At 46.0% G+C, this 27,085-nt stretch overlaps 1 protein-coding gene across 1 annotated transcript in view; it reads left to right on the top strand.

Moving 5' to 3' along the window:
- The window catches only part of RRAGD (Ras related GTP binding D), a 79,382-nt gene extending 52,566 nt beyond the window's left edge, over positions 1–26,816 (top strand). The window contains 8 exon segments of the mRNA XM_029047116.1: positions 1,759–1,843; positions 10,555–10,850; positions 13,831–14,027; positions 15,503–15,534; positions 15,537–15,616; positions 17,957–18,099; positions 20,470–20,618; positions 24,778–26,816. Coding sequence (XP_028902949.1) covers positions 1,759–1,843; positions 10,555–10,850; positions 13,831–14,027; positions 15,503–15,534; positions 15,537–15,616; positions 17,957–18,099; positions 20,470–20,618; positions 24,778–24,929 — 1,134 coding nt within the window. The 3' untranslated portion in view covers positions 24,930–26,816.
- Positions 26,817–27,085: the final 269 nt, after the last annotated feature.

Here is a 27,085-nt window from a genome sequence, read left to right as displayed (position 1 = left end):
AAGGGAGGGGAAAAGGAGGGAGAGGGAAGGGGAGGGAAGGGGAAAAGGAGGGAGAGGAAAGAGAGGGAAGGGAAAAGGAGGGGAGGGAAGGGGAGGGAAGGGGAAAAGGAGGGAGAGGGAAGGGGGAGGGAAGGGGAAAAGGAGGGAGAGGGAAGGGGGAGGGAAGGGGAAAAGGAGGAGAGGGAAGGAAGGGAGGGGAGAGGGAAAGGGAGGAGAGGGGAAAAGGAGGAGAGGAAAAGGAGGGAGGGGGAAAGGGGAAAAGGAGGGATAGAAGGGAAAAGGAGGGAGAGGAAGGAAAGGAGGAGAGGGAAGTAGGGTGTAGAGTTTGCTTGTGGGAGAGAGAGGGGGTGGCTGCTGGAGGGGGGAGGTAGAGGCCTAGTGAGGGGGGTTGAGTGGGGTGTGGGTGAGTGTGTATGTGTGTCTGTGTGGCTGGGGGAAAGGGAGAGGGACGGGAAAAAGCAGGGAAAAAAAGAGGGAAAAGGGGGGTGTAGAATTTGACTGGGGGAAAGAGAGGGTCCGCTGCTGGAGGGAGGAGGGAGAGGCACAGTGTGTTGGGGCGGGGGGGGGGGGAGAGGGAAAGGAAAAGGGAGGAAGAAAGAGGGAATAGGGGGTGTAGGGTCTGATTGGGAGGCCGCGGCTGGAGGGAGAGGGAGAGGCGTAGTGTCTGTGTGTGTGTGGCCGGGGAAAAGGGAGAGGGAAGGGGGAAAGGAAGAAAGAGGGAAAAGGGGGTGTAGAGTCTCACTGGGAGAAGGAGGAGGAGAGAGGGAGGAGGGAGAGGTGTAATGTCTGTGTGTGTGTGGCCGGGGGAAAGGGAGAGGGAAGGGGGGAAAGGAAGAAAGAGGGAAAAGGGGGTGTAGAGTCTCACTGGGAGAAGGAAAAGGAGAAGGAGAGGGGGAGGAGGGAGAGGTGTAATGTCTGTGTGTGTGTGTGGCCGGGGGGAAAGGGAGAGGGAAGGGGGGAAAGAAGAAAGAAAGAAAAGAAAGAGGGAAGGGGAAAGAAAGAAGAGAAGAAAGAAAGAAAGAAAGAAAGAAAGAAAGAAAGAAAGAAGAAAGAAAAGAAAGAAGAAGAAAGAAAAGAAAGAGGAGGGGAAGGGGGGAAAGGAAGAAAGAGGGAAAAGGGGGTGTAGAGTCTCACTGGGAGAAGGAAAAGGAGGAGAGAGGGAGGAGGGAGAGGTGTAGTGTCTGTGTGTGTGTGTGGCCGGGGGAAAGGGAGAGGGAAGGGGAAAAGAAAGAAAGAGGGGAAGGGGGAAAGGAAGAAAGAGGGAAGAGGGGGTGTAGAACCTCTTTGGGAGAAGGAAAAGGAGAAGGAGAGAGGGAGGAGAAAGAGAGAGACACAGAGAGAGAGAGAGAGGCCGCTGCTGGAGGGAGGAGGGAGAGGCGTAGTGTGTCTGTGTGTGTGTGTCTGTGTGAGTGACAATGTGTGTCAGGTGACTCGGGTCACGCAGTGTGTGTGTGTGTGTGTGTGTGTGTGTGTCCCTGGGTGTGTGTGTGTGTGTGTTCGTGTCCCGGTCCCCGCGTTGTGTCCGGCGCGGGGGGCGGTGCGATGATGCAGCCCTGCCCGCCGCAGCCCCGGCCGCCCTGCGCTCAGCCCTGTGCACAACCCTGCGCTCAGCCCTGTGCACAACCCTGCGCTCAGCCCTGTGCTCGGCCGGGCCGGGGCTGGGCCGGGGGGACCCGTCCGGGCCCGGGCCCGGAGCCGGAGCCGGAGCTGGAGGCGGAGGAGGAGCCGGAGGGGCGGCGGGGGCGGCGGGGGCCCGAGGGGCTGGGGGACGGGCCGGGGGGCCTCTCCGCCTACCGCCCCGACAACGACCCCCGGGACCCCGACAGCGGACCCGAGGACGGAGGTGAGGGACACAGCCCGCACCCCTCTCATCCCCCCACCCCGGACACCCGGGACACCCCGGCCCTCGGACCCCAGGACCCCCCTAACCCAGTCCTCTGCCCGCCAACCCTCTGCCCCCAGGACCCCCCTGACCCCAGCCCTCTGCCCCCAGGATCCCCCTGATTCCAGCCCTCTGACCCCCGGGACCCCCCCCAATCCAATCCTCTGCCCCCCAACCTTCTGCCCCCAGGACCCCCCTGACCCCAGTCCTCTGCCTCTAGGATCCCCCTGATTCCAGCCCTCTGACCCCCAGGACCCCCCCCAATCCAATCCTCTGTCCCCCAACCCTCTGCCCCCAGGACCCTCCTGACCCCAGCCCTCTGCCCCCAGGATCCCCCTGATTCCAGCCCTCTGACCCCCAGGACCCCCCCCCCCATCCAATCCTCTGTCCCCCAACCCTCTGCCCCCAGGACCCTCCTGACCCCAGCCCTCTGCCCCCAGGATCCCCCTGATTCCAGCCCTCTGACCCGCAGGACACCCCCCCCAATCCAATCCTCTGTCTCCAACCCTCTGACCCCAGGACCCCTTCTGTCTCCAACCCTCTGACCCCAGGACCCCCTGACCCAGTCCTCTGCCCCCCAGCCCTCTGCCCCCAGGACCCCCTGACCACAGCCCTCTGACCCCCAGCCCTCTGACCCCAGGACCCCCTGACCACAGCCCTCTGCCCCCAGGATCCCCCCTGTCTCCAGCCCTCTGACCCCCAGTCCTCTGACCCCAGGACACCCCTGACCCTAGTCCTCTGCCTCCAGGATCCTCCTGATTCCAGGCCTCTGCCCCCCAGCCCTCTGACCCCTGGACCCCCCCAATCTCCAGCCCTCTGCCTCCCACCCCTCTGCCCCCAGGACCTCCTGACCCCGGCCCTCTGACCCCAACCCTCTGTCCCCAGAATCCCCTGATTCCAGCCCTCTGACCCCCAGCCCTCTGCCCCCAGAATCCCCCTGACCCCAGCCCTCTGACCCCTGGACCCCCCTATCTCCAGCCCTCTGCCTCCCACCTCTCTGCCCCCAGGACCTCCTGACCCCGGCCCTCTGACCCCCAACCCTCTGTCCCCAGAATCCCCTGATTCCAGCCCTCTGACCCCCAGCCCTCTGCCCCCAGGATCCCCCTGCCCCCAGCCCTCTGCCCCCCAACCCCAGAATCCCCCTGACCCCAGCCCTCTGACCCCCCCCCCCCGAGACCTCCCGACCCCAGCCCTCTGACTCCCCCCGGGACCCCTTGACCTCAGCCCTCTGCCCCCCAGCCCCCTGACCCCAAGACCCCTGACCCCGACCCTCTGACCCCCAGGGACCTCGGGCCTCCCGGAGTCGCACCCTGCGGTGAGCCACATCTCCCTCTCCTCCCCCCTTTTCCCTCTCTTCCCTCTCCACCGTCTCCTCCTCCCTTTCTCCTTTCCTTACTCCCCCTTTCCATCCTCCCACTCCCTTCTGCGCCACCCCAATTTGCTCCCTTTGCTCTCCCCCGCTCTCCCCACCCCACAGCACTTATGTATAGATCTACCGTTTTATTTATTTATAATGATGTCTGTTTAATTATAATACTAATAATAATGGTATTTAAGTACTTACTATGTGTCAAGCACTGTTCCAAGTGCGGGGGTAGATACATGGTAATCAGGCTACCCCACGTGGGGTTCACAGTCTTCATCCCCATTTTACAGATGAGGTAAGTGAAGCCCAGAAAAGTGAAGCGACTTGCCCAAGGGTACACAGCACACAAGTGGTGAGGCCGGGATTAGAACCCACATCCTCTGACCTCGAAAGCCCATGCTCCTGCCGCTGGACCATGCTGCTGCTTTATTTGTATTGATGAATGTCTCTCCCCTTGCCCCAGTCTTCTTGAGCTTGTTATGGGTGGGGATTGTCACTCTTTATTGCTGTATTGAACTTTCCCAAGCACTTAATACAGTGCTCTGTACTCAGTAAGTTATATTGATGTCTTTTTATTTGTATCGACGTCTGTGTCCCCCTCCCCTTGACTATGAGCTCATTGTGGGGGGGGCAAGGATTGTCACTTTTTGTTGTTGTATTGTACTTTCCCAAGCACTTAGTACAGGGCTCTGCACACAGTAAGTGCTCAATAAATATGACTGAATGAATGAATGAAACCTCCCACCCTCCTCCACTTTTCCCTCTCTTTCTCCTCTCCTGGCTCTCCTCCTCCTCCAAGATCCCTCGCCACTCCCACCGTACTTCTCTTCGGGGCTGAAAGAAAAACCAGAGAGAGGAGCACAAGGCCGGGGAAAGGGGTGGAAGGAAGGGGAGAGGAGAAGAGGCAAAAAAAGGCCGGCCGATCAGGTGGAGGAAACTGAGGCACGGAGGAAGGTCAAGAGAGGGGAGGTAAGGGTCGAGGTTGGAACAGTCAGCTTGGGGAGAATGGCGCTCTCTTGAACCTGGAGGGGGGCGGGTGTGTCCAAACCTGTTGGCGTGAACTGGGTGGAGTGTCACAGGGAAGAGAGGAATCCTGCAGCGGGAATTTACCCTGGATGACGGGGACGATAGAGTCGAGGTCAGATGTCATGGCTAAAAAAGGCAGCCCAGAGCTGCGTGACTGAGCCAGCTGTGAATGTCAATCCCTAAGAGGGTGGACCACGTGCTGGAGGCCTCCGTGGGGGAATGAGTGGCTTGGTACAGCCTGCAGGAAGAGTCTGTTTTATACCCAGGGAAGCAGCCTAGGCTAGTGGAAAGAGTTCAGGCCTGGGAGTCGGGGCATCTGGGTTTGAATTCCCATTCTGCCACTGGCCTGCTGAGTGCTGATTTCTCTGTGCCTCAGTGTCCTCATCCAAGAAACAGGAGTTAAATTCCTGTGCTCCCGCCCCTTTCAACAGCGAGCCTCATTGTGGGACAGGGGCCACGGCCAACCTGATTATCTCGTATCTACCCCAGCACCTCGTACAGTGTTCGCCACCTGGTAATCCTTAACGTAGTCTTATTAAAGGTGGGTCTGTACCCCTCTGTGTACTTGATGGGGGTGGCAGTTGGAGCGAAGGGCATTTCCCGGGCCTGGGATTTTAGGTGTGCATCCCTCTCCTTGACTGGGGAAATGTCTGGGAATGTGTGCGTCCAGGATGGCTTGTGCAGTTGTGATTATATGAGGAGATGGGGCCAGAAGAAATGAACTCATGAGCAAAGAGTTCAACAATCTCCTGTGAAAGGGGGATGAGGTAATATACTAGGCCAAAAGCCAGTAGGACGTCTTTTGAAATACCCTCGCTTTTTATCCTGAGGACTAAAGAAGGCCAAGCGCATTAGAATATTTTTTCGAGGTGGCGGGGAGAAGGGGGACCGGTTGTGAGAGTTTGGTGGGGTGTGGGTGGGGGGGGAGTGGGGAAGTCATCCTGAAGAAGAGAAAAAAAACTTTAATCTCTTGAACTGTTGGTGTGGAATCCCGTGAAGCACCTAACTTTGCTAAGATGTTTTCCGTACTCAGTAGCTGAGGTCAGAGTTATTTTTGTGAATGTCTTTGTTTTTAAAAGACTCTGATGGAGCCTACATATGTTACCTATGGGTAAGTAACCACAAAGAATTTTTCCCCAAGGACGACCTGCTTGTGGTTATTTTACATATGGGAGGTTTCACAAGCCCGTAAACCAGTATCAACACACAAGAAGATGAAGTTCTACCAACATCCTCCTGTAGGACCACAGGAATGGGGGGGTTTGATGATTGAAAATACGGCATATCTCAACAAAGGGTTTTCAGAAGCAGAATACTATGCTTTCACAAAGTGCACTGCCACCACAAAGGACTTTTGTGTAATTTCCCATTTGCCTAAACAAGGGCAGAGGAACTTCCTGCACGGTTACTTGTCTATTCCCCATAGCTCAGATGCTAATTGGCCCCGCAGCCGAGCTCCACACAGATCGCCTTTACCGAAGGCCAAAGTTTTGTATCTTCAGACCCCTGGGCTACATCCTTCAGTAATTAAATTGCAATGAGCCGGTGGCCCCGGCTACTCCACTCAATGTTTTCGAGGTAGCCGGTAGCCCCGGCTCCTCCACTCAAACCAGAGGACTCCTGGAAGGTAGGACTGTAATAGACACCTGTACTTGACTCTCCAGATGCAGTACTGTTCTACCCCAGTCGGAGTTCTTAATTAGTACCACAAAAATGGCGTGTTAAGCGAAAGAGCGCTAAACCGACTCTAGTTCCCCCTAAGAAGTCACGTAAAGTGTTCCTTCCAAAACAATAAAAATATATATTGTAAAGCCATAATAAAATATAGTTATGGGAACAAATGGCAAAGATTCAAAATCTTTAGTTTCTTTGTGTTCGTTTGTAAATACAGAATGACACTTAATTTTCAAGGTGTTATCTTTCACATCTCGTGCTAAGGGACGTTTCAGTATCGATGCAAAATAGATGTCATCATCTGATGCTCAGTGCTAAGCACTTATTACAGTGCTCTGCCCACAGTAAGCACTCAAATACGATTGAATGAATTGAAATGCTCTGTAGTCACTCTATCAAGTCTGTCAAAATTCCTCAAAGAGAGGGGAAAGGAGAGCTTAAGCCAAGGCTAAAAAATTCAACATCACTTTCTAGGAAGCATTAAAAGAAGGACATTATAATGGGGGTGAAAAATAAGATGCCACTAGAAAGAAAGAAACCCTCAGGTTGTAATTGGTTATATTCATTTAGATATAATATCAGTAGCAATGCGCCCTGCCATTTGCAGAATAACGGGTAGAAGGTAAATGAGAGTCCTCTCCTCTACCTAACTTTCCCATCTCAGTTGAACACCGCCATCCTGCCCACCTCTGAAGCTCTCAACTTTGGCATTATCCTTGATTCCTCACCCTCCTTAGCCTGTCACGTTCAGTCGGTTATCAAATCCTGTCAGTTTTTCCTTCACAGCACTTCCCAGATCCATCCTGCCTCTCCATCCCCATGACCAGCAACCTGTTCCAGGGGCTTGGCTACTGTGATAGCCTTCTCACTGATGATGATATTTACTAAGCACTGAAGATATGCCAAGCACTAGGCTAAGAGCTGGAGCAGTTACAAGATCATCAGAGGGAGTCGATCGAAGAATGGGCTTTAAGGCAGTCGATCAGTTCTCTTCCGCTCTACCCAGTTTGTCCAAGATTTTCCCCCAGGGCTCACTTTTTCTCACTGTGCTTATTTCTCAACTCTCCTGCTCTGGTCCTTGGCTTAGGCCCTTCCTCCTCCCTTGAACATCCTCCCCCTTCAAATCCACCAGCCCATTGCTCTCTCCATCTTCAAAACCCTTCTGAAATGCCACCTCCTCAAGGAGGCTTTCCCCAATTCGTTTTCTTCTTCCAGTTCCTTACTATTGCCTCAGCACGTTTGTACTACCATAGCCCATATGCACTCACTACTTCCCATTGTCCTTTAGTCCATATTGGTTTATATATTCTACTAGTTGAGCACTTTTTCCTACTATTTGTTAAATTATTTTGAATATGTCTCCTCCTAAGGCTCTCTGGAGGCAAGTCCTTTTTTTGATCCCAAGTTAGCATGGCGAGGCTTAAGATCATTACTTCAAAGTCAGAGAAACAGGATATTTTGCCCTCAGTCTTCATCTTTTACCTGCCTCCTAATTGGCCCACGAGTCTGCCCGCGGGCTCTCTCCTTTGCTCTGCCAGTCTCTCAGGGATTGTCCTGATTCTATCCTGAGAGGCAGGGAGGGATGCCAGGGAGAGGGCAGGGCTGCCAATCAGCTAATTATGCTGCCTAAGCAATGGCCCTTGACCTTTAAGTTTGCACCTCGCAAACTCCTTAGCAGAGTCACAAGGTGGCTCAGGTTAGACTCGCCCATCCCCGAGTAATTTGTAGTATTCTGGGAGGGGACTGGCTTTTGGCCAGTAGGGTGGAAAAACTCCATCTGTCCCTGGGGTCGGAACTGAGCTCACTGCGAGGGTTGAGGCAGGGAAGCTTTTTGCTGCTTCACACCTGTCTCCAGCCCCTGGAATCCAGCCAGAATGATCTCCTTGCGGTATTGTATTTTCCTCTAACCGAGCTCTATCTGGGGTAAAAAGGAAATTTAGCGTGAGTCCATTTGGTTGTAAGCATAAACGGTGGGTGATTTTGAACTAAACTCTGTTTTCCCCATCTGGGCTTTCAGCCCACACGTGGTCCGTTAATCGAGACCCTCGTTTGCAATCCAGGTCCTTCTGACTCCCAGGTCCGTGCTCTATCCACTAGGCCACGCTGCTTCTCCTCTAGTATTCTGGGTTGTGATCTTTCCATTCGTGTTATTCATTAACTCCTGATTTCGATCTTGTTTGGTCTGGGAGTTTGGTTCAGTCATGGCCGCCGAGGCCTCTACCGGCACTGGCTGCCTGTGGGAGTTCTTAATCCCAAATCTGTCCTAGCCGATGTTGACAAGTCGCAAGGCCTAGTGGCAAGAGCATGGGTCTGTGAGTCAGAAGCCCTGGGTTCTAATCCTGACTCTGCCACTCAACTTTTGGGTGATTTTGAGCAAGTCACTTCAATTCTTTTTGCCTCAATTTCCTCATCTGTACAATAGGGATTCAGTACCTCCTTTCCCTCCTACTTAGACTGTCAGCCCCTTATGGGACAGGGGCTGGGTCTGGCCTGATAATCTTAACAAAGGCCACAATTAATATTATTTTTTTAAATTGAATTTAGGATGGTCAGTAAATTCTAGCTCTAGTCCAGAGGCATTTTCTCTTTGCTCCAGAGAGGGAAAAACTTACTTGGACTCTAACACTAACCATGTCACTGATCAGGACCCACAGTGGTGATTTCAACCCTCTTTGTCCCAGGGCTCTACCAAGTGACAGAACCACGCTGGAACCCAGCCAACCTTATGGTAGAAAGAGGTAACCCAGTCACCCAGGCAGAGATGCCACCAGGTCGCCCGGCACACTCAGAAAGTTAGTGAGGAGAGAGCCTCGCTGCTCTGGTCTTGCCTAAGGAAAATGGTTTGACCTTGCTCAATATTTTCAGCCAGTGGCTACCTGCCAAATCTTTTCTTGGGTAAAACTCTTGACCTCTGTCGCTTCCTGGTTTCTGCCTGTTATGGAACAACTTTCATCTCTGTCATTCCTGAGCCTGCCCATCCCCTGAACAGTGAAGAGGAAGCGTAAATAGTCAAGGTAACTTGAGCAAAATTTATTAGCAATCCAACATTATAAGCCGATGCCAAGCAACGTAGATTGTTTTTCAAAAACTCACCAGAGTATAAAAACTTTAGCCTGGGGGTTTTTGGCCATCAAGATTATTTACTGCTGTTAATAATCAAAGAGTAAAGAAAACAAATTTTTTTAATGATTTGCAAGCTTAGGATGGGTTTGGGGACTCCAGTGAGGGACTTTTACTGTCAAGATGACTCTGCCAGTTGCCTGTTGTGTGGCCCCGGGCAAACCACAACTTCTCTTTGCCTCACTTGCCTCATCTTTAAAATGGGTTTTAAATCCTACTCCCTTCTATTCAGACTATGAGTCCTGTATGGAACAGGGACTGTGTCCAACCTGTTTAACTTGAATCTGCCCCTGCACTTATTACAGTGCTTGGCACACAGTAAGTGCTTAAAAAGTACCACAACCTAAAAAGAGAAACATCTGAATTTGGCCTGCATGGGGTAAAACAAACATTCCTATTTTTTATGGATGGGATGCTCTCCCAAGAGCATAGTATAGTGCTGTGCATACAGTAAGCACTCAATAAATACGTTTGATTTGATTGATCTGGTAAAAGTGACATTCATAAAATGTAGCCCAGTAGTCCATTTTTTTCTGCCTTACCACAGTCTCCTTTCCTCAGTTTACATCTAATTCATGCTCATGAACAGGAAGCATCCCCATCTTCAAACTCTCTTCCCTCCACATCTACTCCTTCCCTAATATGCATGCCGTTGCTTTTTCTTTTGTCCAATTCAAAGAGGCAATAAACTCTTTCATCCCAACAAACACTAGAGAAGAAAAGAGACACAATATTTGCCAACAAGAAAAGAGTCCCTTTTAGCCAAATTACTCTTGAAACACACTTTTAGATAATTACTGGATGGCTGAACTGGAGTTATACCTGGAAAGACTAAGCTGTGAAATTAAGAGGTCAGGAGAAAACATGCGCATGTGTTTTGGTTTTAGTGGGACTGTGGGTTTGAGATTTGGGATCAAATCAATTGTGTTTATTGAGCGCTTACTGTGTGTAGAGCCCTATATTAAGCTTTTGGGAGAGAACATTGTAACAGTTGGGAGACATGTTCCCTCCACTTCAAGGAGCCGACAGTCAGTCTAGAGGGAGAGACAGACATTAAAATAAATTACAGATATGGACATAAGTGCTGTGAGGCCAAGGGTGGGGTGAATAAAGTTTACAAGGCAAGGGCAATGCAGATGGGAGAGGGAGTAGAGGAAATGAGGATTTAGTCAAGGAAGGCCTCTTGGAGGAGATGAGATTTTAATAAAGGATTAGAGGTTTAATAAAAGAAAAGCTTCAAAGTGGGTTGTTTTTTAGCCCTTGATATGGATGGTGACAAATGCACAGAGCAACAAACCCATATCTGCATAGTTCTTACAAGTACCATTACTTCTGCATGGGAACTTTCTGGTGCATGCTGTGTGTGCCCTAGGTTCATAGTACGGAGTATTGAATGAATCAGAGTTTTTCTGGAACTTGATAATTTGATGCATTTAGAACCCTCTTAAGGAGTCCTTCTTCCATTCTTGTTTTGTGATTCCTTCAGTTCTGGACTTCAGTGACCCCTTCAGCACTGAAGTGAAACCTAGGATCCTGCTCATGGGGCTGAGGAGAAGTGGAAAGTCTTCTATCCAGAAAGTTGTCTTCCACAAGATGTCACCCAGTGAAACGCTGTTCCTGGAGAGCACCAACAAGATCTGCCGCGAAGACGTTTCCAACAGCTCCTTTGTGAACTTTCAGATCTGGGACTTCCCTGGACAGATTGACTTTTTTGACCCTACATTTGACTATGAGATGATCTTCAGGGGCACAGGAGCACTAATATTTGTTATTGATTCCCAGGTAAAGATAAAGGGCTAAAGCTTATTAACTGTGCAGTAAGTACTATGTTTAAAAAAAAAAATCTACCAGGCCAGATTTGTTTACCAACTCTTTCCACTACAGTCCACGAGGGGCAGATACAAAAAAATTGGAGCTCTTTTTCAGATATAATCATTATGAATCTTGAGGGAGTAGCCAAGGACCAGGCCTTCACATAGAGGCATAGAATAGCACTGTATGGGCAGGGAACGTGTCTGCTAATTCTGTTGTGTTGTACTCTCCCAAGCTGTTAGTACAGTGCCCTTCACCCAGTAGGTGCTCAATAAATACCATTGATTAATCTAGGTGAGTAAAGTGAATTTAAAAAAGAAATTGTGTAGCATAATAGTCATATTTGGGGATTCGTCTCCTTTACTGATGAATAATAATCTCCCCTGGCTCTCTGAAAAGCAGGGACCATGAAGGACCTAGTGAGTTTGGGGCATACTGAAGGGTGGTCTCTCTGTGGAAGACTGCTCCTCATCTCATTACAGGATGAAGGTAAAACAGATTGTCACAACCAAATGGCTGGTTGATTTTCACAACTTCCAGAAAGTCAGAGTTGCCCAAAATCTAGTAGAACACTTCATTTACATTTGGTTGGCTCTTGGCAACTGCACGGTGCTATCAAAATATTATTTATGCATAACTTTTATGTGGTTCTGGCAGTAGAACCAAAAATGCCTGTGATCCCTATGGTATCACCGTAATTTTTCACAAATTCCCCTTCCAGGGGAGAAGTGCAGGGCTTGAAAGGGCTGGGAGACCTCTCTCTTTAGAGGGGATCAAACCTGATCCTGTTCAAACAGATGCCTGCCTGTGCTCTTTTGATTGTCTTGAACCTCAAATGCCGCTTCTTGGAGAGTTCATTTAGTCGTGATTGTGAGCATCGTGTGGGACAGGGATTGTGTCCAACTTGATTATCTTGTATATACTCCAGTGCTTAGTACAGTGCTTGGCACATAGTAAGCACTTAGTAAATACCATAATAATAATAGTAATTATAACTCACTTCCCTGATACTTCTTCCAGGGCCCAGTCAATCAGTGTTATTTAATAAGCACCTACTATGTGTACTAAATGCTTGGTAGAGTCTAACAGTAGCTAGACACATGTCCCCTCCTCTCCAGGAGCTTACAGTCTAATGGGGGAATCAGACTCATATTCTTTTCAGATAGTGAAAGTCAGAGAAAAACCAAGTCTAACAATGAGCCTCCATTTCTTCGAAGTTGACTTGTATCCAACTCTGGCCTTAAAGTTGGCAGTCCTTAACACTTTCCCGTAACTTAAAGTTGAAACCAAATAACTTTTTTTTTTTCAGTAGAACAAAGGAAAAGACATGTGACTTAGGCTTGCCGAAGCCTTTTTTAAAATTCCTGGATGCCGAGCTTGCCCCTTGCTGAACATTTTTACACCAAGTTCAGGGTAAACAGTTCAAATGTCTCTAAGGAAGGCCCCCAGTTCACCTCTCAGTAGTTGTTCACACAAGTTTTTACTAGCTAGTGGAAGCATTCTGGGCAACTGGATGTTTAGAGAACTGTGCCTTATTTAAAAGTGTCATTATGGAGCGTGTGTAGATCTACCAAAACTCAGGTTCTCAGGGCAAAGCATGTACCTAGAAGAAAGCTCAGTATTTCCATGATTTCTACCAGCTGCTCAGCATTTTCTGACACCCCACAGTTTTACATTTTGCTGGTGAATTTTTCTCAGTGACAGGCTGGCCCGTTAAAAGCGTCACTGACAGGAGAATGAATACGCATTTACAAATTGTGCATTTTTTCCTCTCAGCATTAGGCTGGGGTTCAGCAGCATCCAGGATGGCTTTCAGGATGATTCCTGTCTGTGGAAAGGCATTAGCCACTGCGTTCTTGCCATCTGTGTACTGATTTATTGTCTTTCTGGTGCAATCCCAGGGGGTGGTTGGCTTTCATAAAGACAGTCTGAGCCTGGGTTCCTTTGATGATTGAATCTCTTTTTAGGTTCCTGATGAAGAATTCCAACCAGATACTGTGCCATTATTGATGGGGAAATCTGGAAATTGACTTATCTTTTGATAACCCTTTCCCCATCAGCTCCAAATCTGCCACCTTTTACAGTGTCCCCTCACATTTTTTTTTCTAAGCATCTTCTCTATTTATTGATTTCGTGCTTGTCGGCCTTTGGTGTTCTGGTTACAGCTAACCATAACAGTTTTAGAGATGTGAAAAATAAACAAAAAAACTACCATGTGTTTTGAAGAATGAAGGCCCCAATATCATATGAAAATTGCTGCTGTCACATCATGCTTCTCAGTTTCAGTTTATCAGATCTTACAGCTTGAGTCTCAAACAAGCTGGAGATGTATGAGATTGAGATCTTTGTAACTCTGTCCTTTGGAGCTCACGTGCTCCTGCCCCCTACACCAATCATAAAATAAAAATCCGTAGGAAAGGTGGAAAAGAGCAGTTGTCCTTAGCAACATCTCTGAACAACCCCACACATACATACGCCTTCCTTCGAGCAATCTGTACATCTTCCTCCCTTCTGCCGAGTTCCACTTGAATGACACAGGATTCACTTTACCAAACTGGATCCAGCTTTCACTTGAGCACTTTGAAATTTTGGAGGAGTTACGCTTCTCACTTTCAGAGAACTTAGGTGCATGGAACACAGGGTCTGAAAAACTGCTCTAAGGAAGTAAAGCTTCTTTTTGGAATAAGGCTGCATTTATACGTGCAGAATGAAGTGGAGAATTGATGCAGTTAACCAGCTAAATCAGGTCAAATTGTACTATTGGCCTGAATAGATCTGGAATACCCTCTAGTGTGGACTGGGCTCTCAGGGAAAAAATGAGACCTTTTCCAAGACGTTTTCCTCCGAACTAGATATAAGTGAGTTCCCTTTGCTCTACTTCGGATCTTTATGAAGTTTGCTTCATTTTATTTATAGGCTGATTTACTTGTGTTTGATTTCATTTCTTTAGGATGATATATGGAGCCTGGCCAGGCTGCACCTCACTGTGACCAGAGCCTACAAAGTAAATCCTGACATCAACTTTGAAGTGTTTATTCATAAAGTTGACGGTCTGTCAGACGATCACAAGATCGAAACCCAAAGAGACATTCACCAGAGAGCAAATGATGACCTGGCAGATGCTGGATTAGAAAAAATTCACCTCAGGTGAGGGGAGAAGCAGCACACTGAGTTGGCACTGAGAGAAGCTTTGGGTTTCAGGAGCTCAAGCACTGAGAGATGTGTCTCCCACAGGAGAATGATGGATAAAGCCTCACTCCTGACACCCTGGGCAGAGGGAGTTAATGCCCGGTACTGGCGGGATTACACAGTGCCACTCGTACGCCCATGCTGCTGGGTGTAGAATACACCGAGCGAGTGGGTGGGTAGGTGGGCAAAGGAGCTGCACATTTCACACCCGCAGCCTTCGCCCCCCATTTGCCAGATACAGCAGAGCCGATACTAGAACTCAAGCCTCCTGCTTCCCACAGCAGTGCTCTTCTCTACTGACCAAGAGCCAGGCTGCTTGGAAATATACAGTGGAAGCAGCATGGCCTGTGATAGAGCACAGGGCGCTCGGGGAGTCAGAAGGAGCTAGGTGGCTTTGCCACTTGTCTTGCTATGTGACCTGGCAAGTCACTTCCCTTCTCTGGGCTCAGTTACCTCATCTGTAAAATGGGGATTAAGACTGTGAGCCCCATGAGGGACATGGACTGTGTCCCACTTGATTACTTGGTATCTACCCAAGCTCTTAGAACAGTTCTTGGAACATAGTAAGCACTTAACAAATATCAGTAAAACAAAACAAAAAACCCCCAACGGATTCTCTGCCCTTGAGCACCACAGTGGGATCAGCATAAATGTGCAATGGCTTGATACTGTTGAAGTAGTCTTCAGCAAACATTAAGGTGGAGTGATTATTTTGAAAAACAACCATTGTTTGTGGTATTTCTTAAGATTGCTTAGTCTTTAGACAAATAGATTTAAAACTCAAATCAAGATAAGAGAAAGTATCCCACACCCCAGGAGTTACTGCCCATTAAGAGTCTGCAGTTCTTGAAACCACAAAGTAAATAAAATTCTTTGTCTTATCACTGAAGCCATAGCCTGTAAATCTTCAAGTAAAAGATTAATCCTCTAAGAAACTAATTTCCTCAGGATATCCCTTTCTTGGTGGCACTTATGCTTTATTAATTTGGACAAATAGTGATAATTTTGGTAATGTTTGATGATTCCTCCTTGTTGTTTGGATTTCTGACCTCAAAAAGGAGAAGCGGGATTTTTTAATTATGTGATTTCTACAGCCCTGAGGATCCTGGGCCATAGCTTGCACCAGTTTATTTGACAAGTTCAGCATCGCTCAAGTTAATATATATGCTCAAGTGGGCTCAGAGTTTGGGATTTGAACAGATGCAGATGAGATAGAGTTGAGGAAAAGAAAATAACAGACTTCACCCACCAGTACCATCTGGAAACTATTACATAATTTTAAACCATAATGAGAAATGCCTGTACCTTTCTAAAAATTCTTTTTTAAGCGCACGGTTTGTTCAAAGGTTTAGGGTTAAAGTGCTTTTATATACCCAGGCAACATATCCCTCGTAACCCTCAAAAAGGAGATGAAACACTGTTTCCTCTTCAGCCTTTTATCTGACAAGCATCTATGATCATTCTATATTGAACTTTTAGCAAAGTGGTTTCAGAAGCTGATTCCACAGCTCCCCACACTGGAGAACTTACTCAACATCTTTATATCAGTAAGTACACCCGGGGCACTTTCTCCATGTTTTTTTTTTTTAATTTGTTAGCGCTTACTATATGTGAGGCACTGTACTGAACGCTTTTGACGTTGGCTTCCGGCCCCACTCCCACAGCCGTTGCGGCTGGTGAGGCAGAATGGAGTCAGGGGATGTGAAGACTCAAAGGAGCTGGTAGACAAAGTCTTCAAACACTTCCCTTTCATGTCTCCTCTGGGGCTCCGGAGGAGGGCTGGGGCTATTTCAAAGGTGCTGGGGCTCGGCCCTGATCCAAACTGAGCCTTGGCCTTTCTCAAAATTTGCCAAGTGAAAGAAGAACGCCCAGTGGGTACTGCTGTGCCAGACCCAAAAAGGTTTACTTCCTGGGTTGTTGTTTTTGTCTGTGTGAACTGCTCGCTTTTTGAGGTCCCTCAACTTGTCTCTGAACGATTATCTAGCATGGGAATTGGTCTGGTACTGGCCCTTTTGATTATTTGGAAACCTAGGCTTGAGATGTTAGAGCCACCTGGACCAAAGCAGTGTGGCCTAGTGGAAGGAACAGGGGCCTGGGAGTCAGAGGTCTTGGTTTCTAATTGCCGCTCCACCATATTACCTGCTGTGTGACCTTGGGCAACTCACTTCTCTGTGCCTCAGTTCCCTCATCTGCAAATTGGGTATTCAATAACTGTTCTCCCTCCAACTTAGACTGTGAGCCCCATGTGGGACCTAGTTACTTTGTGTCTACCCCAGTGCTTAGTACAGTGGTTGGCTCTAACAAATACCACAATTATTATTATTATTACCACTTTTCTAATGTGATTTTTCTAGGCCCTTTTCTAAGCACTAGAACCTCCCTGAGGATAAAGAAACCATCTTTTCCCAGCTGGATTCCATTTCCCGCTTTGTTCACCTTTCAGTAATGGTTTCTTCCACCTGTCTGGACAGAGAAAATTCTAGTCCCAAGAAGACTGTTTCTCTATAATGAAATTTCGCTCATGTTACAGGAGCAGAGATCTATCTGGCATCTAACTAAATCTTTACTGATTTAGGTTACACTTTCAATTTGAGCACTTTGAGTTTCCTGTTGTTGTTGAACTATCCATATGCTTATTAATTTATTAATTCAGCTGAATTGACTGAGCCTCCCATTTGGGGCAGAGAACTGTACTAAGAGTTTTAAGGGTTGAAAAAGAAAGAACATGACATGAGCCTGTCCTCAAGAGCCTGTATCTAAAGGGAGAGTGAAACAAATGCAAGGAAATGGGCCTTGCCAATGACAGAGGGATAGTCCGTGAGAAGCAGCATGGCCTAGTGGATAGAGCACGGGTCTGGGAGTCAGAAGGACCTGGTTTCTAATCCCAGCCTCCCACTTTTCTGCTGTGTGAACTTGAGCAAGTTATTCAATTTCCCTGTGCCTCACTCACCTCATTTGTAAAATGGGGATGAAGACTGTGAACCTCATATGGGACATGGATTGTGTCCAAACTGATTAGCTTATATCTACACTAGTACAATGCCTCTCACAGAGCTTAACAAATACCATAAAAATACTCTGTGTATTGTACTCTCTCAAGCACTTACTACAGTGCTCTGCACACAGTAAGCACTCAATCACTACCACTGACTGATTGACCCTTGGGTCCCTTGAGAAACAGTTTCAGTGGGATGCCTGGCTAAGAGTAGGTCTGGAGAGGATATGCATAGGAAGTGACGGGTGGCTAGGCTGAGGAGAAGCCCCCCAACACTAAAATGAGAAATATCAAAGATCACGGTGGCAAGTCGGGGAACAGGGAACAAAGATGAAAAGCCAAAGGATTTGTAAAAGACAATAACTGGAGTCAAAATAAAAATTTGTAAAAGGAGTCCAAAAAAGGAGGAGCATTTAACATTCCCTTGCCGGGGCAAGGACGGAGCTGTGGGCAGTGAGTGAACATTTCCAATGGTGAGGGTAAGGAAGAGTTTGGACAGCAGTGAGGTCACAGGGGAAAGTACATGTAGGTGGTGGCTGGGCAGGTTGAGTGTCACAGAGAAACAGGGAGCTTCCAAATAATTCTGGATCCTAACGGTAGGATGGATGGGGCCAGGGATTGCTCGAGGACCAATCCCCTCTGGTCCCAGGAGTTCATGGGATGAGAAAGCCCAGCAGAGGAGAATAGGCTAAGATGATCCATGGGGAAGAAGGGTTATAATACTGAATATAAACAGAGAGTTGGTACATCAGCAAGTATCCCTTTAAGAGGAGGGAACGTGTCTACCAACTCTGTCATGCTGCACTCTCCCAAGCGCTTAGTCCAGCGCTCTGTACACAGGTAAGCGCTCAATAAGTATCATTGATTGATTGACCTTTATCTTTGGTTGCAGAATTCTGGGATTGAAAAAGCATTTCTGTTCGATGTGGTCAGTAAAATTTACATCGCTACGGACAGTACCCCTGTGGACATGCAAACCTATGAGCTCTGCTGTGATATGATTGATGTGGTCATCGACATTTCGTGTATCTATGGGTAAGTATTGTTTTTTGAGGATCTCCTATCTCCTTGAAATTCAGATTAAAAATACCCTTTTCATGTTAGGGCTTTAATATTTACCATCTGTGTTATAACGCCACAGGTCTGGAAACTGCAAATTGACAAATTGAATCTGCCCAGTGTCATAGCTAGGTAGCTTTGGGGAGGGCTAGAATGTTTTTCCTTTTTAAAAACTAATTCAGAGCCAGTCAGAAATAGGCCTCTTTTGGTCCAAATATAACTGAAATACATTTAGATTCATGATTTAATTTACTCAATACCTTTGATATTAGACAATATTCAGTTTAACCAGAGTGTCCATTTATATTTAGAAGGAGGGACCAAAGTAATAAGGATAAATAAATTTAGGGTGCACTAAATCAAGAGAAGCAGCATGAGCTAATGGAAAGACCACGGGCCTGGGAGTCAGAGAGCCTGGGCTGTAATCCCAGATCTACCAATTACTTGTGGTACGACTTTGGGCAAGTCACTTAACTTCTCTCTTCCTCAATTTCCTCATCAAAAAAAATGGGGATCAAATACCTGTTCTCCCTGCTACTTAAATGGTAAGCCTCATGTGAAACAGGGACTGTGTTCAACTTGATTAACTTGTATCTACCCCAGGGCCTAGAGCAGTGTTTTACCCATAGTAAGTGCTTAACAAATGCCACAATAATAATAATGATGAAAAGTATTAATTTTCAACAATATTAAAAAAGGCTATAGGTAGAAATCAGTTAATTGTCTTGATCTTTTTTAATTCTTCAATTTCTGTGACTGGGGAGATTTATAGTTGTCTTTACATTCACGAATGGGTGATAACTGATAGCTGATAAAAACAGACACACAGGTGTTGCTTAAAGAAAGTAGCAGTGAAAGATCTAACAGTTTTGATTAAGGGGGTTAAGTTCGGCCCACACTGTTGGGTCACTTTCAAAAGAAATCCTCTCCCTAATCTAGTTAATAGATTAGGGTCCATTTCCCATCCCTCTCTCTTTCCTGCCCTCCATTTGAGAATCACCGTTTTTCTAGGAGCTAATGCCGGGGGGCCAGCCCATTATTAGGACCGTTGAGTTGTTCGTAATGGAAAAAACATTTTCATCATTTCCATTTGAACCAAGAGCTAGTTAATAATTGATTGGGCCATGTGGAAGGATCTAAGGAATTTTTTTTTTTAATGGTATTTGTCAAGCACTTACTACGTGCCAGGCACCGTATTAAGCGCTGGGGTGGATACAAGCCAATCAGGTTGGACATAGTATATAATGTTGGTATTTGTTAAGCGCTTACTATGTGCCGAGCACTGTTCTAAGCGCTGGGGTAGACATAGGGGAATCAGGTTGTCCCACGTGGGGCTCACAGTCTTAATCCCCATTTTACAGATGAGGGAACTGAGGCACAGAGAAGTTAAGTGACTTGCCCACAGTCACACAGCCGACAAGTGGCAGAGCTGGGATTCGAACTCATGAGCCCTGACTCCAAAGCCCATGCTCTTTCCACTGAGCCACGCTGCTTCTCTATATGTCCCCCATGGGCCTCATAGTCTCAATCCCCATTTTACAGATGAGGTGACCGAGGCACAGAGAAGTTAAATGATTTGCCCAAGATCACATAGCAGACAAGTGCCAGAGCTGGGATTAGGACCCAGGTCCTTCCGACCCCCAGGGCCGAGCTTTATCCACGAGGCCATGCTGCTTCTAGGGATCTGGGATTTTTGGTGAAATCAAGATCGTTACCAGGGAAAATATCCCTTTGTATGACTTGTGAGAAGTATAGATCACCACCAACACAGTATTACTGGGAACCGTACATACAGAAATGAAGTGGACCATACATACATGTATATGAATATCTATTTGCAGCATGCAGTCAGTGCATGAAATTCATGCATGACCAACCAACCACTGGGCTAGAGTTGCCCTCCTTGTTCATACAGCTGCATAAAGGAGAAAAGAGCACTGGCTTTGGGAGTCAGAGGTCCTGGGTTTTACTCCCAGTTCTGCCATTTGCCTGCTGCGTGACCTTGGGCAAATCCCTTAATTTCTCTGTGTCTGTTTCTTCATCTGTAAAATGGGGAGTCAATATCTGTTCTCCCTCCTATTTAGACTATGAGTCCCATGTAGGCTAAGGACTGTGCCTGACCTGATTAACTTATATCTACCCCACCGCTCTGTACAATGCTTGGCACGTAATAAGCATTTAACAAATACCACAATTATTAAGTGATGCACTGAACTGAAAATTCCCTAAGGACAAACCAGGAACTGTTGTTACAATTTTAATGTGGGAAAGCAGGCTGAAACAGGATTAGAACTTGTGGTGGCTTATTAAAAGTCAAATGATCTTTCTGTTGTTGTCCCCATTTAGCCTCCAAGAAGATGGTGCGGGAACTCCTTATGACAAAGAATCAACAGCAATCATAAAACTGAATAACACCACGGTTCTTTATTTAAAGGAGGTGACAAAGTTTCTGGCTCTCGTTTGTTTCGTCAGGGAAGAAAGTTTTGAAAGAAAAGGTATTTTTCATCTCATTGGGAATTAATTCTGAGAGGAATAGTGTGCTTGTCGCTAGCCGAACAGTCACGGAAAAACTCTAGGGCTTTGCTGTTTTCATGGCTAGGAAATGGACTCTGGTCTCCCCTTTATGTGCAAGCTAACTCAGTATAAACCTTGGGTAGGCCGGGATAATTCTCTATGAAGCTTGGGCTTGGGAGTCAGAAGGACCTGGATTCTAATCCCAGCTCTGCCATTTGTCTGCTGTGTGACCTTGGGCAAATCACCTCGCTTCTCTGGGCTTTAGTTCCCTCATCTGCAAAATGGTGATTAAGACCGTGAGCCCTATGTGGGTTAGGGACTGTGTTCAAACCTGATTCATTTCTATCTACCCCACTGCCTCATATATAGTAAGCGCTTAATATATATTGTAAAAAAGGAGATAATTCTGTGGTGGCCCCAGCAGCCCTTGTAGTCCCAGGGATAATGAAGCCAGCTGACCCCATTAGTAAAGCTGCTTGTGGCATCGCTGCTAAAAACTACAGTAGCTACACCCTGGAGGCCTCATCTTTCTTGTCCCCTGAGACTGGGGGAGTCCTGGCTCTGCTAAGGACACCCCTCTGCCTCAGAACATTCTCTGCCCTTGAGTAGAGGAGGGCAGTTTGTCCCGCATTTTAAGACTCTACATGCCCTCTTGATAATCCACTCCCTGGGGACTGCTTAAATCCAGGGGAAGGCAGACATGGGGGTGTGAGGAGGCGGTGGTGGTCAGGGGAGAGAATCACATGTATAATCACGTATGCTAAACTCAACATTGCCCTCATCCATTATTTATCCCCCAAACTAGTGATTGTTATTCTTCTAATCATTAACACTCAAAAACAGTGTTGCTTGCCTTAATAATTCTAAAACAGAGGAATTTAAAAGATCAAATAAAATCGCACACGCTTGCCCTAGCCTCCCCAAGGACCTAGAGAGACAGAGGACCAGTCCAGACTGCACGGGATGTCATCACATCATGACATCCTGGTGTCAGGCCTCTACCCCAGATCTTGTGCCATTATCCAACTGGTTCTGCTCGACTCTTGTGAAGGAAAAGCAATATTTTCCGGGTCTGCTGGTGAGAAAATGAAAATAATTTTAAAGATCCAAAGGATGGTATTTTTGCTTCCCTTGCCATCTCTAATATCTGAGACATTGTGAAAATGGTCAAACTGTATAGTCGTTGTTTTGGAGAATGGAATTATTGAAAAAAGTGGGTCATGTCGTCCTGACATCACTCTTTCTGATGCTCAGTTGAAAGGGTGGGAAATGCCTAGGTGGCCTTCTAACCTATGTGAGGTAAGTAATCCCAGATTATGATAATCCCAGAGTTTCCCAAAATACTCCTTCTTCCCTTTCTTCCCTGTCCTACCCCTCTAGTTTCAGATTCAGCAGAGCGGTTGTTGTCATATTTGGGGTTGAAATCATACTGCTGCATACAGTCCACTGGTACAGAAGGGACTTTGAGGCCTGCACCTCCCGAGCCAGTATCTTTTGCGGCAGTTTATTTCACTTAAAAGCCAATGTTGCAGTGAATGTTTAATCGTGACACTTTTAATACAGCCAAATTTACTAATTCAGTAAGCCAGGATGTATCAAAACTAATAGGTTACTTCCTTTAATTTTCCTACTTTAGTGGTTAAGACTTGCTCCATTTCACCAAACTTCCTTCCATTTAATTACTGTACAATAAAGCCCTCTTTATGTCACATAAAACCCACAATTATTACCCAAGGAGCAGCCCACAATTGCTCCAGAATCAAAGGACACTGAAGTCAGACCCAGCCATCTTCCTCTTTTTTTTTTACTGGTATTTGTTAAGCGCTTACTATGTGTCAAACACTGCACTAAGCACTAAGGTTGTTGTCTTGTGCCTTGGAGTCGTGTCCGACCCATAGCGACGCCATGGACACATCTTAAGGTGCATACAAGTTTGTGTATCTGTTTATGTCCCGGTTCCACATGGAGCTCACAGTCTAAAATTGGAGGGAGGAGGTTTTAATCCCCATTTTACAGATGAGGTTACTGAGGCACATAGACTTGCCTAAGGTCACACAGTAGGCAAGTGGTAGAGCCAGGATTAAAGCCAGGATTACCTTAGCCTGGATATATCATCTGTGGGATGGAGCCCAGCTCTAGACTATATCAGGTGGAGTGAAGAAGCATGGCCTAGATATAGCATGGTCCTGGGAGTCAGATGACCTGGGTTCTAATCCCGGCTCTGCCACTTGTCATCTGTGTGACCTTGGGCAAATCACTTAAATTCTCTGTGCCTAACTTAACTCATCAAGTAAAATGGGGATTAAGATGGTCAGTCCTATATGTCACAGGAACTGTGTCCAACCTGATTAGCTTGAATCTACCCCAGCACTTAGTACACTGCCCGGCACATAGTAAGCGCTTAAGGAATACCTCAAAAATGTTTTTTCTTTTTAAAAGGTGGATGGTGACTGAGGCCCAGAAGAGGGAGCTAAACCATAGTTTTGGGTGAAGTTGGTGATGGACATTTAAGAACCCAGGTCATGGTAGGGAAAGTTCAGCAGTGATTTGAGGCCCTTAGCTGGGCTAACCAGGATTTTAACAATTTTCATTCCTGCATAATTCAGGTAGGAGTGTTTTGCTTTGGGTGGGGCTGTGCCTTAATTCTCTCTTCTACATTGGTTGAAACAATTCAACCTGACTATTCGATTGATGGGAGAGAAGTTTTAATAATGAATTCTTTCAGCCTAAAGACCAGAATCAGAGGACTGGAAGACTCGGCATTTTAGGTGCATGGGAATGGAACCTGACTGAACTGGTCGGAGTAGGACAAAGAGAGGGGAGGGAAACAGAAAGGGGAATAAAGAAAAGGGAAAGAAATGAGAGTGAAAAATTGTGAAAGAGAAAGGAAAAAGAAAGGAAGAAGAGAAAAGGAAAGGGAAATAGAACCCAGAATGAAAAGAAAAGGGAATGAGAAAGGGAAAGATAAAAGGAAATGAGAAAGGGGAAAGAAAAAAGAACAAGAATGGGGAAAGAAAAAAGGGAACGAGAAAGAGGAAAGAAGGGGAAAGAAAAAGGGAAAGAAGAGAAAAAAGGAAAAGGAAAGAGGAAAGAGAAGGAAAGAGAAAGAGAAAGGAGAAGGAAAGAGAAAGGAGAAGGAAAGAGAAAGGAGAAAGAAAAGGAAAGAGGAGAAAGAAAAGAAAAGGGAAAGAGAAAGAAAGGAAAATGGAAAGAGAAAGGAGAAAGAAAGGGAAAGAGAAAGAAAGAAAGGGAAAGAGAAAGGAGAAAGGGAAAGAGAAAGGAGAAAAGAAAGAAAAGGGAAAGAAAAAGGGCAAAGGAAAAGGAAAGGAAAAGGGAAAGAGAAAGGAGAAAGGAAAAGAGAAAGGGAAAGAGAAAGGAGAAAAAGGAAAGGGAAAGAAAAAGGGAAAAGGAAAGGGAAAGAAAGAAGGAAAGGGAAAGAGAAAGGAGAAAGAAAGGGAAAGAGAAAAGAGAAAGAAAGGGAAAGAGAAAGGAGAAAAGAGGAGAGATAGGGGAAAGAAAGGAGAAAGAGAAAAGGGGAAAGAAAAGAAGGGAAAAAAGGAGAAAGAGAAAAAGGGAAGGAGAACGGAGAAAAGAAAAAGTACAAGGGGAGAAATGGAAGGAAAAGGAGGAGAAAGGGGAAGTGAATGTGAGAAATGGAGGAATGGGAAGAAAACAGGTGGATAGGAAGGTGGATGAGATACTTCTTGTTGTACCCCACCTTCCTCCATGACCAGAGCACCGAGCCCAGGAGTGGGGGCTGACATGCTCTAGGAGATCTCCTGCAGCCCCCTCCACTGCCCCAGACCCTACCACCCTGATCCTTGGGATGTTAGGGTCTCCTGTGCTGACTCTGCCTCTTGTCTCCTCTGTGATCTTGGGAAGTCACTTCATTTCCTCTGTGCCTCAGTTACCTGATCTGTAAATTGGGGATTAAGTCTGTGAGCCCCATGTGCCACACAGACTGTGTCCAATCTCTTTAGCTTGTATCTACCCAGTGCTTAGTAGAGTCCCTGGCACAAGGTAAGCGCTTAACAAATGCCATAAAAAATAAATGAATGAATAAATGTGGTCAGAGCAGTGCTACTTTTTTCCAGTTGGAAAGAAACAGACATTTTCAAATGACTATATTTTCTTTCCTAGGCTTGATTGACTACAATTTCCACTGTTTTCGCAAAGCAATCCATGAAGTGTTCGAAGTGAGAATGAAAATAGTGAGGTCCCGAAACCTTCAGAATCACCTGCAGAAGAATGAAGGAGCCATTTCTAATGGAACACCCAGAATCCTGCTTTAGGGGAAAAATAAAAAATGCTGCATCGCCTGAACAGGAGGTGAAATAGAGCAGGTGACCTGGATTACTGCACTAAAATCTCTGCAACTCACAATCCAGCAATTTTTTTTTCACAAAGTAAACACTTTGAGCAAAAAACTTGTAGATAAACAATGTGTCAGTTGTAAGAATTTTCTTATCATGAAATGTAAGCTTTTTTGGTCCTTAATGAGAAAAGTCAGAGTGAGAATTGTCAGGTACTGTAAATACTTTGCACTTTTTCATGTTTTTTCCTCATGGATCTGAACTTTGATTAAAAAAAAAAAAGCAAACTAGTTTTCTAAGGAGATTTCCCTGCAGGGTGTCAATTACTTCCATATCATAGTACCTTTACATATGGCCATCAGAAATCAATCAAGAAATGGTAGATGGCCACATTGCCCTTTTATAAATTTGTGACTGGTTGATATCTCCTATACAAACAACTTCATTTATTTTTTTAATCTGTAGTTAGGGCAATTTGGGGTTGCAAAAAGAATCTGCCCCGGAATTGTAGCCGTTCAAAGACCAGTGTTTTGTAAAATGGGCCGAAGGCCAATTTCTCAGACTTTTCCATAGCCCTCTCTCTTTTCAGGTCTTTTTACTGAACTATTTTACCTCAACAGAGCCTCTAAAATCACTTTCTACGTAGAGGATATTTATTTGGTAAGCCTGCTCTTTGCTGTATTTAACAACATAAGGGACTCAATTTTTGAAATGGTGCCCACCATTTCCATGCCTAGAGAAAGAGGGTGGAATTGAAACCTAGAGATATCTTTGGCTCTCGGTGCCAGTTTCCTCACCTATGGTGAAGGGCGGCTGGTAAAACATGGTGGCTGGTGAAACAAGAATGTGTCATCTTGAAGCGAAGACCCCCAGGAAAAAGGGAAGTCATGGCTGAGGTTACTCAGGACTCTGATTTTGAATCTTGCTCTGCATCCCAACAGAACAAATTCCAGCCGAGATCAAATGCACGGCAGGCCGATAATTGCCTATTCTGAAAATTCCCCAGAGAAATAGTTTTTTTCTGTTCAAAAAAATCTGGCAAATGTGTGTTTTTTTAAATGGGGGTTTATCCCAAAGGTGGAACCATCCTGGAATGCCTGTTAAACAGTATTTATTAAAATATCTTTAATTTATTTAACCCAGATGGGCTCTTGCCTTTCAGTATGCTGGGTTTTTAATATCCTGGAATTTTAAAAATAACACCAAAAAACATGTGCCTTAAAAACCTATCTTAGCATTAAATGATTATTTGGGAAAGAAACTAGCGGAGAAAAAGATCTGTCCAGCCCCTATTGGTGAACTCTATGATATTTCACACAAAAGAGATTATTTTTGTTTCCATCTGGTAATTCAGTAGGAGTGTTGGCCTCTTAAAAGACATATATTATAATGACAAAGTCACAATTTTTCAGGTACACAAAATTGGAGTCCCCAAATGGGAAAATATTATTCTGAACATTTTACCCTTTTTTTTTTGTGACACAGGATTTGATTGATTGTGTTGGTGTTGTGGGTCTTCCTCCCGATACTATAAATTTGAAGATAAAATGTGTGGGTGTCTCCAATGACTTGCCTCAGAGCATTTTTAGTCATTCACAAAATATGCTTTGGAATTTGTGCTTTCCAGAGCGGGGCCATATTTTGACTGTAATGGTAACTGAATGTATGAGTGTAGAGATATGATTGGTTTGATGAAGTTGTTTTTTTCATAGATTATTTTGAAGGGATAGATTGTTAATGGGTTTAACCAAGCTGGAGGGCTTTGCTGAAAGGAAATTCCAAACAGGATGGCAGTTAATAAATGAACATAGTGTTCTGAACCTCCAAGAGTAAAAACATTAAAACCCATAAATGCATTGCAATATACAAGGGTTTGTACTGACTGGTTATTCACAACAGAGTTCTAAATAACTTTCAGGCTAAATTAATCTTGATCGAAGTGAAGTATGTATTCAATCCATACAGACTGGTTGTGGTGATGTGGTATTATGTGCCAGGCACAGGGCTGAGCACTAGGGTGATTACCAGATAATCAGGTTAGACACAGTCCCTGTCCCACATGGGGCTCATGGTCTTAATTCCCATTTTACAGATGAGGTAATTGAGGCCCAGAGAAATGAAGTGACCTGTCCAAG

The sequence above is a fragment of the Ornithorhynchus anatinus genome, chromosome 19 (genome assembly GCF_004115215.2).
Source record: "Ornithorhynchus anatinus isolate Pmale09 chromosome 19, mOrnAna1.pri.v4, whole genome shotgun sequence".
Lineage (NCBI taxonomy): Eukaryota > Metazoa > Chordata > Mammalia > Monotremata > Ornithorhynchidae > Ornithorhynchus > Ornithorhynchus anatinus.
Note: the sequence above shows the minus strand (reverse complement) of the source record. Positions and strands in the feature narration are given on the sequence as shown.